Here is a 12760-nt window from a genome sequence, read left to right as displayed (position 1 = left end):
ATTACAATACATTTCCCTTGACATTTAATATTTTTACTATATTTTATATATAACAGGTGCATCTCAAAAGTGGCTCACCCCTAGCTAACTTTTTTATTTTTTCAGATAAACAAACGAGATTTGTTATGTTAGTGTATGACATAAATTAGGATTGATTGATGTATTCAATTATTTTCGTCCACTTGTTTCCACCTGTTGACCACCTGTTTCACTGGAAATGACTACAACTTTTGATTTTTAAATGGCACCCTCAGTATTTTTTTACTTTATTCAATAGAAAATGACACTCTGAATATGACATATCATAATTGCTGTCCTCCTTTCACGCAGTTGAGCAGCTCTGAACTGTTCAAGAACGCGATACACTCACTCCATTCAATTGAATCATAAAGTTCCAGAACTGTTCCGCGCCATATGGAGGCACCAGGCTATCGCGCACCGCTCCTTTCAGAACCGTTCTCGAGTAGCCCCAGGGCGTAAAGCCCGGAACTCGAAGTTCGCGAATGGAGGACAGCAAATATGTCAACTTTTGACGTTTTCGCTTAAAACAAAATTGTATTTGCCATGGCTGTGTCAAAAACACTAATTTGTAATCAAGGAGTCTTGGAAAATTAGATTTGATCATCTAATGTATTTAGTGTTTTGTCCTGGCAGGTGAAAAGATGCCCATATCGTATTTTTAATCATATCTCAATTTTTTCAAATGGAAGTAGGGTGGCTCGTTAGCATGTTTAGAAAAAGCATTTTTTATGAATAATTTTGTACCACACAGTTTGTATTTTGAGTCAAATTGTCGTTATGAATCGCATGTTGCCATTTCAAATAAACCATATTCGAAAATGTCAAAAGTTGACATATGATATATCATTCTATTTAAAGTGTCATTTTCTATCGAATAAAATAACAAAATACCGAGGGTGCCATTTAAAAATCAAAAGTTGTAATCATTTCCGGTGAACAATTGAGTGCCTTAACAATTAAGTGACCGAAAACAATTGAATACGATAATCAATCTTAATTTATGCCATATGTACTAACATACCAAACTCGATTTTTTATCTGAAAAAATAAAAACGTTATAGGTGTGAGCCACTTTTGAGACGCACCCGGTATAGTATGCGGAATTGTAGTTTATCAGTACTAAATGGCAAATTCATTAAGCTAAAAAATTATGTAGCATTCAATACAATAATACACAACTAGAGTTTCAAAATATATTTGAATCATCCTGCGTATCGAAAAAGATATGTGTATAATGTGTGCTATACAGTTACCTACATACAGGGTGGTCATTTAGTGCGAGGAAGTCCAATATCGTCGATTTATAAAGGGGCATATTCTAAAAATATTTTGTTGTATATAGGGTGTCACAAAAAGTTATGATAAAGTTATAAGTTTTTTTTAAATTGCATCCTCTATTTTTCTGAACATAATTGGATTTAGCGGATTTAGCATAAAATTCTGCATATAGTATACTATTTTTATTTGAGGCACTATGCAATGTTACCATTCTATTTCTTATTTACTAAAACTTTGGTTAAAAACACTAGATATATCCAAAAAGTGGTTAAAAACTGGAGTCAATTGAACTTTGTTAACACTTAGCTATATTTTCCTAAACACCAAGGGTAACAGACCGCGAAGGAAAATTTACATCATATTATACAGGGTAATTTTTATGGTGTCGCCAACATCGCAATATTTAAAATTCAAATCTCATTTTTATAAATGCAACACCCTGTATATTATTTTGTTTAGATGCAGAATTAAAAAGTAAACATTTTTTGTATTTTAGTGTATTATGTAATATAATACAGTGAATATCTGCAAAACCACTAAAAATTAGGGACACTTTAAATACACAAAATATTCATTATTTTTTATTTAATTTTTTCTTGGCTTTAGGTCAGGTAAACAATGAGAAAAACGTTTTTTTTTTATAAATTACATTGATATTTCGACCTGGTAGGGTCTTTATCAAAATTTATTACTTGAAAGTAGATTTCGGCGCATTGTTTTAGTTCTTATTTTAATTTTTATTGTTTTCTTTTTACAATTTTATCATTTTGATTCTTAGTGAAGAAAATAATCTATATTGGTATAGGATTATTTTCTTCACTAAGAATGAAAGATTGGTATAAGATTACTTTCTTCACTAAGAATGAAAATGATAAAATTGTAAAAAGAAAACAATAAAAATTAAAATAAGAACTAAAACAATGCGCCGAAATCTACTTTCAAGTAATAAATTTTGAAACATCTATGTAATTTATAAAAAAAAAAACGTTTTTTCTCATTCTTTAATATATCATTTACTATGCTCTCTGGAACAGCATGCGACCCGTCTGGCTGCCGGTAAACGTTTCGTTCCCTACTGCGTATTGAAAGAAGATTCTATACTTTTATTAAACCGAGCGAGTCGCCATAGCTCAGCACGTAGAGGTTCCGCCTATCAAGCGAGGAGTCAGAGTTCGACACCGGGTCAGGGCAAACACTTTTTTACTTTATTTTCGTTTATATTCTTATAGTAAAGTATTAAATAATTCTGGCGATTAAAAAAACAAATATTTAATACTTTACCATCAGAATATTGTTGTATACCGAACGGCTCTAGCATGGCAAGCTGTACCTTGCTACTCCCAAGGCGTCAAACGCTATATACGGGAGTTATTATTATATACTATCAGAATATAATATATATATATATATATATATATATATATATATATATATATATATATATATATATATATATATATATATAAACGGGATTTGGTTTAAGTATTTAATACTCATTTCCAACTACAGCCTATTGCTGCCTTCCTGTTACCCTACGCCACACATCTCGATTTAGAGCGTCATCAGCTTCTAGGTTACGAGCTTCCATTGCTTCCGTAACCGTTCCGTTCCAGGATTTTCTAGGTCTACCTCTCTTTCTTCTGCCCTGGGGAGCCCATTGAAAAACTCTTTTTGGCCGCCTGTTCTCCGGCATACGCAGAACATGTCCAAACCATTTTAAGCTGGATTTTTCGATTCGATCTAGTACTGTTTCCTCCGATGCATTCATGATACGCCTGACCTCGATGTTTGTCTTTTTTTCCATCCTAGATATACCGTATGATCGAATAAAAACGGCGTCAGCGATGGCTATGAAATGACGATCGATGACATTTCCCATATAATTTTACATATAAAATGACAGCGATCTTCATTTCATAGACATCGCTGACGCCGTTTTTATTCTATCATACGGTACCTGCACTTCTTCTAAGGTAGTCCATTTCAACAACTTGGATTTTGCGCTTCGCGTCTGCACTCAGAGTCCATAGCTCTGAACCATAGCAAAGAACTGACTCCACCAATGTTCTTCCAAGTCTCTTTTTAGTTGTTGCAAACAAGTTTCGGTCCCATCAGAGGCTGTTAAGACATCCAATAACTTGTTTGCTCTTCTGAATTCGGGTTTGTATTTCTACTTTGCCCAAACCCTCGTTGTTGATAGTAGCACCCAGGTATTTAAATTTGTCTACTTGTTGAGTCTGGACGTTATCATTAATGAAGACTTCAAAACAAGCATTGGAATTGACAGCTAAGTATTCGGTCTTCTTTAGACTAACCTGAAGTCCCCATTTGTTGTATTCTTGATAAAGCCTCTTAGTCATGAACTCTAGATCGTATGAGTCCTGCGCAATCACGACCTGATCGTCTGCAAAGTTCAGGGTAAATAGTGTGTTGTCCCCAATGGGTATTCCCATACCTTGACATTTCGTCTTCCATTCCCTAAGGGCTACTTCGACGTAAGCGTTGAAGATCAGAGGAGATAAGCTGCATCCTTGTCGCAAACCTTTTGTGGTGTTAATTGGATTAGATAGCCTGTGTCCTATCTTAACGTACGATTCATTTTCTTTATATATCTCTTTTATTATCTTAAGCAAAGGTCTATCTACTTCTAAGTTATTCAATACTTCCCATATCTTGCTGCGGGGAATAGAGTCGTACGCTTTCTCCAAATCAATAAATGCTAGATGGACTTCTTGATCTACTGCTATCTTTTTTTCCATCACCTGCTGCAGGACAAAATGGTTATCTGTGCAAGATTTCCCCGGTGTGAATCCGCTTTGGTCTTCCGAGATTTTGTCACCAATACTGTCCTTGAGCCTACCCTGTAGCACCTTTCCAAAAAAATTTTTTCTTTCTTTTTTTTTTTGGATCAGAATATAAACGAAAATAAAATAAAAAAGTTTTTGCCCTGACCCGGGTCTCGAACTCGGACTCTGAATCCTCGGTTCGTAGTCGGAAACTCTACGCGCTGCGCTATAGAGACTTGTTCGATTTATATTCAATACTAGAATTTAACGGACTAAATAAAAAATATATATAGGATCTTCTTCCGATGCGCAGTAGTGAACGCAACGGGTATCGGCAGCCAGATGGGCCGCATGCTGTTCCAGAGAGCATAGTTAAAGATATATCAAAGAGACTAGTAAGTCTGCATCTAAACGAAAAATAATATACAGGGTGTTGCATTTAAAAAATTAGAGATATAGCATTTTAAATATTCCGATTTTGGTGGAGCCATAAAAAATACCCTGTGTATAAGATAATGTAAATTTTTCTTTGCGGGTTTATTCTGTTATTCTTGGTGTATAGGAAAATGTAGCTAATTATTGATAAGTTTATAATCACTCCTGTTTTTAACCACTTTTCGGATTTTTTAACCAAAGTTTTAGTAAAAGAGAAATAGAATGACAACACCACATAGTGCTTCAAATAAAAATAGTGTGCTATACGCAGAATTTTATAGTGAATCCAATTATCTAAAAAAACGGGTGGTGCAATTGAAAATAAAAAAACTTTATCATAACTTTTTTATGTAACACCCTGTATACAATAATACATTTTTAGGATATGCAGCATTATAAATCATGCAACATCTGTATAAAACTTTTTTTCATATCTTCGACAATAACGACGAGATTGGACTTCCTCGCACTAATGGGCCACCCTGTCAGGGGAATTTTAAATTAAAAGGGGTCTTTATTTTGGAGAAAATTTAGTCCAAACATAAGGAAATTTTGTTGATGTTTGACCATCAAAATTTTAAAAATAAAGTAGTTGTCTAAAAATCTGCTACAATATGGATATTATATTTTATTTATCCTTTATCTTTAATTTCCTTCTTCATTTGTGTAAAAATACCTAGCCAGTTTTACATAAAACGTTAAATGCTGAACGCTTATTTTGCTACTTTTTCGGACTAGTGAAATGGCCTCTTAAAAAAGATTTGAGGGAAAATTTCAAATCAAAAACCTGATAAAAAGCTTTTTGTAATCTTGAATTTATTTTGAAAATTGTAATTATATTAATGAACAGTTAATTTTAAATTGGTTCAGTTAGAGTATGAACATCTACGATCTGGACTGCGGTTTAATAATATTAATTTTAGGTTATCCAGGTCTCGTAGTTCAGAACCATTGATATCCAAACGAATTCTGAGATCTAATTCTCAAGAAAGGGACATTTCTTTAAACAAATCCGTGATAGATAACGGAAGTCAAAATAAGTCTAAAAGACGAAAATCGTTGGGAAACCTTAACAGTATCAAACCATTAGACCTATGTTGTAATGCACCAAGGTTAATAAGATCACAACCTGACAACACAGATATTACTAATGCAAAATTAAACCAGTCTGATGAAGATGAAATAGATGACCTAGATATTTCACCCCCGAAGTTAAAGTAGTATTTAAAACTTTAGTATTGGCAAAATTTATTAAAAATGTTTATTTTAGGCCACAGGTGGGTGCGGAATTTCAAATTGAAAATGACGATGAAAAAGTTAAAATGGATCTTTTGAAAGTTGTTTTGAATCCTTTGGAAATACATTATAATGGTGGGGGGTCAGTGTCATCAAATTCTATGACGTATCCGTCACAAACAGGTCTTGGTAGGTTTTCTGCAAAAGCAACCGTTTCGGATGACACTGATGATGCAGATATAAAACCTAAAATTGAATCTGATGTAAAGGATGTTAAAAATGGTAAGTTGGACTATAAATATTTTGTATTAACGGCAAAATATTACAGATATTTCTTATTAATGTTTGTTTCTCTTTTTCTCAATATTGAGTTTAATAACAAGTGTGGTCAGGGTTGGGTAACGACGCGTAGAAAATTGATTTTCTACGTGTATGTAGAAAATTGCGTAGAATATGTAGAATATTAAGTAGAATATGTATAAAATCCGAGAACAGGTACAAAATCAATTTTGTATATTTAAAGCCGTTTTTTTTTCACTTTTGAATTTTGTTCCTCGGTATTTTTTTAAATTCTATAAGCGTTAAAATTGTAATATGTATGCGCGCGCTATCTATTCTGTGACTGAAGATCAGAGAGAGTAATCGATCTGAATACTATTAGAATATTTTTTTTCTATTTAATTTGCACACCGTACAAAAAAGTCTGATTTTTATAAGTTTTTGTTGTTCCCTTTTTTAATCTTACCATAGAAAGCCTGTGGTTTCATAAACTATATACATATGATAATAATTATTGTAGTTTGTAGTTCTTACTTTCATTATGTTAGATGTTATCTTTTTTTGTTGTTCTATTTGAGTCTTACCAAAGTTTACTGTTGTTAATTATTCTGTGTACAAAGGACAGAAACCAATCAGAGTTGGTAGTCGTGCTCGCGCCTTTTAAAATAAATTCAAGTAAATCCCTTTTAGATAAATAATTTGTAAATAAGTTTGTAAATAGTTCTTTAAGTGTTTTGTCGTTATTATTTTGTTACTTAGTGTAAAATAAATTGTGTTTAAATAAATTAGGCTTTTTATCCACACCGAACCGACGAAAAACGTAACAATACTATATACTATCCATTTGTCAAATAATAAATAACAATTAGAGATATCGTTATTAGTTTATATACTAATAATTGTTGTGTAAAGTATTTGGGAAATAAATATTAACTGAAAGAACGGCTTACAATATACAAAACTAATCTTCTACGTCTGGACATGTAAAAAATGTAGAAAATTGGTGTAGAAAATACAGTAGAATATATAAAGTTTTCTGCCTACCCAACCCTGAGTGTGGTATAGTATCTATATTTTGTTTTGCTTTATGAATTAGTTAAAATGAATTTATCAAAGTTTAATTTATTGTTATTTTTCTATCTAAAATTCAATAAAGACATAGAAATATGTGTATAGTGTCCAGCAACGGAACATGATTATGACAGGCAACATTAAACAATTACAGTTAAGACAGTATAAAGCCCCGTTCTCAGAACTCTCTTTTGTCCAATGAGATTTTTACAAAATTCTGTCAATTTAATATTTAGTACAACCCTTAATGGTTCTTTGAAGTATCACCCAGTATCACAACGAAGTTCTGAGAACGAGGTTCAAAGCCTCGGAGTCAGAACTGCGTTGTCGGCATTTCAAAGAATGAGTGAGATTTGTACAAAATTCGAACAGCTGTTAAATTTAAATTTCGTACAACTCTCAGAGGGGGTTTATATATATCCGTCTTGTCTTAGACAAGGAAAGAGAGGGGACGCGTAATTGACATCTACCAGGAATCACTTTTCACAAACGGCGTTGGCGTGGAGCCTAGCGATTTGGCGATCACAGAATTTCTACTGGTATTACCCTCTCTTTCCTTGTCTAAGCGTCTTGCGCCGCCCGTAGTTCATTTTATGGAATTTTATTAAACGGTTTTATTTAGCTCGACCCGTACGGTATTTATTTATTTGTTTGTTTATTTGGGTCAAAATTAGAAATTGAAATTTAAGTACCTTCCTGTTGTCAGATTGATCTGAAATTTGGTACACACCTTTAGTTCCGATGACAATACAATATAGTAATATCAATAACATTGTAAATCTAAGATGGCCGCCGCGCCGGTAAAAAAAATGGCGGATTTCATATTTTTCCACAACCCCCTCAATATGGGTATCAAATGAAAGGGCTACACTTGTAGAATACTGTGATTATGACAAAATTTAAAATCCAGGATGGACGTCGTTACAAAATGGCGTATTAGGTGAGGGCATGAGTAGTCGTGTCCAGAACAGTTGTGTCCAAGATTGTGTGACGTTAGAAGGACAGATAAAAAAATAGGTGATTAAATGTACCTACGTAGTTAGCGGTAGCTTTACCACCCAAGTTAAGGTAATAGGTTAAAACGTGCTGAGGACTGTATGGCATTAGGGTGGCTAAAAATGTAATGTCGCAAGCGTTTTCCCCTCAAGATTGGGCGCCTCTTGTTGTATATTATAGCCTTGCCCTCTACTGGACCTCCTGGGGGTCGACCGTTAAAATGTCCATTACTCGTGGGAACAACATGGAAACAATAAATAAAAAAACAAACAAAAATAAAAACGAAACTGCTACACAACGAAAAAGAAGGAAGAAAAGTATAGAACGAAACGTGCAAAAGAAAGTGAAAATGAAATCTATAGTCGACTACAGAAACGAAGAGAACGGTTAGCAACAGAAACACCTGAGCAACATGATGCCAGGTTAATAGCACAACGTGAGAGACAAAGGCAGCTGGTAGAGTCAGAAACACCTGAGCGTCATGAGTCCAGGCTAGCATCACAACGTGACAGACAGAGAGTTGTTAGCGGCAGAAACACCTGAGCGTCATGAGTCTAGGCTGGCATCACAACGAAAGAGAGACAAAGAGAGTTGTTAGCGTCACAAACACCTGAGCGTCATGAGTCTAGGCTAGCATCAGAACGCGACAGACACAGAGAGTTGTTAGCGTCAGAAACACCTGAGCGTCAGATTGTAATAAATTATCAGGTAAAAACCATGTAATAATGATGCACTAAATGAATTAAATAGAATGAGGAATATTCGGTAGGCATTTCCGTTAAATACTAAAAACTAGAAAATAAAAAATCGGTAAAAAACTTTTAAGTTAAACGGTTTTATCTTATGTGCACTGAAAACTAGATAATAATAATAACAATTAGGTATTTTGAACTTCTAGTTCAGAAATATTTTAGTACTAGGCAGAATAGCTTTTAGGCATATTAGACTAAAATAAAAACGTGGGGAATAGATACCCATTAACTATTGCTGTAATACTTTCTTCTATACTAAGTGTGGATTGCATCGACTTACTATAATCGTAACTGGAGATTTTGACAATCAATAACCAGCCGTGGCGGCTTCACCAGCGAACGCCGAGCTCATGATCTACCAAAGTATAAAGATATGCTTTGCCATAGGTAGAATTTCAGAGGGGCCCCACGTTTTTATTTTAGTCTAATATGCCTAAAAGCTATATTCTGCCTAGTACTAAAATATTTCTGAACTAGAAGTTCAAAATACCTAATTGTTATAATTATTTTCTAGTTTTCAGTGCACATAAGATAAAACCGTTTAACTTAAAAGTTTTTTTACCGATTTTTTATTGGTTTATTTCAAAAATGAAATGTAATACTACAACAAGATTGCTGCAACGGAACGAAGGACGACCCATAACGGATGCATATAAACCCACCTTTATTCGTTTCTCAGAACTACGTTGTGTCGTTGGCTGTATCCGCGCTAGAACATATTTCTGAGAAAGCGGATAATTCAGTAAATTACAAAAAATTGGGTGTGCACTATGTGCGCATATTTGAAGTGAAACTTCTTCTTACTTCCATCTGTCTGTCCCGTTTGAGGACTCCATTCGGCTACCTCTATCCACGTGCCGGGTTTGGTTCCAATCCACCAATAATTAAGAAAAATCCTGATGATTTCGTCCACCAAGAGGCATCGGTTCGAAACGTCGAGGGCGTCATCCTGTAGCCCGTCCCCAATTATGCCGAAATCAATCCACATTTTTTGTTAATGTCAAATCGTTAGTCCCACTCTGATGAAGATGTAAACGAAGCGTCGTATCCAACTTTCCAGGCTCCTCCAGCCCTCCAAATTTGGTCGCAATCGGACGACATCAACATTTGATGTTTCTTAAATACTATTTTTTAAGCGAGATTGTCAAAAGTTGACATATGATATTTTATTCTATCATTTCCGGTGAAACAGGAAGTGACCGAAAATAATTGAGTACGTCAATCAATCCTAATTTATGTCATATACTAATATACCAAATCTCGTTTTTTATCTGAAAAAAATAAAGTTATAGGAGTGAGTCTCTTTTGAGACGCACCCGGTATACAAAAAGAAAGGCAACATAGATTAATAAAAGGTGCATCAATCTCTGAGTATTACACAAAAAAAGTGTTCAGAATTTTATGTAGAATTTAGAAGCATTAAAATACCGGGTGCGTCTCAAAAGTGGCTCACTTCTGTAAGTTTTTAATTTTTTCAGATAAAAAAACGAGATTTGTACAGTGTGTCCCATTTTGGTTGAAATCATAGCCACTTTTTCGTCAAACGGAAGATGCTGCAAACAAAATTTTCATAGCTCCTCTTTTCATTTCTGAGCTACAGGGTCTTTTCGAAAATTTTGCAATTTGGGGACACCCCCTGTATCTCTGTAATTGTTAAAGGTATCGAGAAGGCGAAAACTGCTTATTGTAGAACTTTTTACGTAGAATACAGTGGCGTAGTCTGTTTTTCTACCAAAAATATTTTTGAAAATATGAACTAAAGTTATATTTTTTCAAATGGAACACCCTGTATATTTATAAATCATATGATCTGTCTTGCTATGAGCTTCTCAAAAATATATATCACTCTATATTTATTTTCACTATTTACTGCAATTTTTAAAATATATCATTTTCTGATTAGTAGGCCGTGATAAATAACAAAAAATCAAAATGGTATTTACTAAAATAGTCATACACATATTAAAATTTATTACCACTGAAACTGTGAATATATTTTTCTTTTTTTTATAACGGGATGGGTTTGCAAATATCTAAATCTTGAATGATTAAAGCATTTTTCAGGTGTTCGACATTGTTGTAGTGCCTACGATATATTTCGTATTTCAAAATTCCCAAAATCAGAAATCGAGAACGGCGAAATCTTGGGAATCGAGGAGGCTATCAATATGCGTTCATTGGTTCCAATTCATTGATTTGAAAAATAATAATTTAAGAGTATTCTAATATTTCCATAGTTATGAGGGGAATGTTCCCCATCTTGTTGAAACTATATTTCACGTAAATTAGCTAAAGGAATATCTAAAATTTCCGATACGATAGATAATTCTTACGTATACACGTATTCCAAGATTTACAAATAGCGGTAGAGAGTTAAGTTTCCCTAATATATAAAGAATTTATTAGCGGCTCCCAAAATAAAACAAGAGACCGATAGCAGTATACTTTTAATAATTCTTTAGTTTCTTTTATTATCAATCATGGCCTACTAATAAATATGATATTTTAATAAAAACTTTTAAATATTGCAGTAAATAATGAAAATAAATATAGAGTGATATATATTTTTGAGAAGTTTATGGCAAGACAGATCATATGATTTATAAATATACAGGGTGTTCCATTTAAAAAACATAACTTTAGTTCATATTTTCAAAATATTTTTTGGTAGAAAACAGACTACGCCACTGTATTCTACGTAAAAAAGTTCTACAATAAACAATTTTCACCTTCTCGATAGCTTTAACAATAACAGAGATACAGGAGGTGTCCCAAATTGCAAAACTTTCAAAAAGACCCTGTAGCTCGGAAACGAAGAGGGCTATGAAAATTTTGTTTACGGCATCTTCCGTTTGACAAAAAAGTGAGACAGGTTTGTGCAAACCGCACCCTTCTATCTTCACTAATAACGGAGATACCGTATGATTTCAACCAAAATGGGACACCCTGTACATTAATATATGACATAAATTAGGATTGATTGACGTATTCAATTCTTTTCGGCCACTTCCTGTTTCACCGGAAATGACTACAACTTTTGATTTTGGTTAATGGGAATGATTTTTATATTGTTTTTCCAAAAAAATCCTTTATGGGTATTTCGCCACTGCACTGCAAGAAAATCTACAAAATAAAATAATTATTTTTTGTAAACACTTCTGCGTTAAACCTAAACGGACACTGCCTGTCAGAAGTTATGTTGATAGTAATACAAATTTGCCTAACAAAGAAAAAAATGCTTAATGTTTCGGAAAGTTATCTCTTTCCGTCGTCGGAAGCAAAAAAAATACAAAGAATATAGAAAAAAACTATTTAAAATGTTTAAATTCAACTATTCGAGAACACTTTACTTTTTTAAAACAGATACGTCTACAAGAAACCGTTGACGTTCTGTTAAAATGCCATTTTTAACTTGATATTTAAACTTCAAAATTAACAATTACTGCCTGATAACAATTACTTAATGTAAAACCAAAAAGCCCCAAACTTTCTGTATGATTATTTTTAAATTTTACGTATGTTATGTTTTTTTTAAAATCAAAGAAGCGATTGCCATACATTACTAACATCTACAGATGCATGAGCAATACATTTATTTTTATTAGATTGAATTAAAAAAGCCTCTTTTATTTTTCTTTTAGAGGCTATCGCTTCTTTCATTATAATTTTGGCGTTATTAAAAAATTTATTCTGTGCCCTGTGCCCCAAGAATGCTGACAAACTTAGATTTGTGAAAATCTCCCTTTCTTAAATAATCTTTATGTTCTTTAATTCTGACATTTAAGATGTTTCACCAATGTAAAATTTATCGCATTCACAGGGTATTTGGTACATTACATTTTTTGTTTGTTGGTCTGTATTCATTGGTTTAGTATGTGATAAAATGGATCTAAGTGTATTTTGTTC

At 33.3% G+C, this 12760-nt stretch overlaps 1 protein-coding gene across 5 annotated transcripts in view; it reads left to right on the top strand.

Annotated features, from left to right (window-relative positions):
- LOC115884634 overlaps positions 1–12760 on the top strand; it is a 114903-nt gene that overhangs the window by 2021 nt on the left and 100122 nt on the right. For all 5 annotated transcript variants that reach the window (XM_030903289.1, XM_030903292.1, XM_030903291.1 and 2 more), the window contains 2 exons: positions 5444–5737; positions 5791–6038. In XM_030903289.1, the coding sequence (XP_030759149.1) occupies positions 5444–5737; positions 5791–6038 (542 nt within the window). The remainder of the gene's footprint in view (positions 1–5443; positions 5738–5790; positions 6039–12760) is intronic.

This window comes from Sitophilus oryzae, unplaced genomic scaffold, assembly GCF_002938485.1.
Source record: "Sitophilus oryzae breed Bouriz unplaced genomic scaffold, Soryzae_2.0 scaffold_306_pilon_pilon, whole genome shotgun sequence".
Taxonomy (NCBI): Eukaryota; Metazoa; Arthropoda; class Insecta; order Coleoptera; family Curculionidae; genus Sitophilus; species Sitophilus oryzae.
Note: the sequence above shows the minus strand (reverse complement) of the source record. Positions and strands in the feature narration are given on the sequence as shown.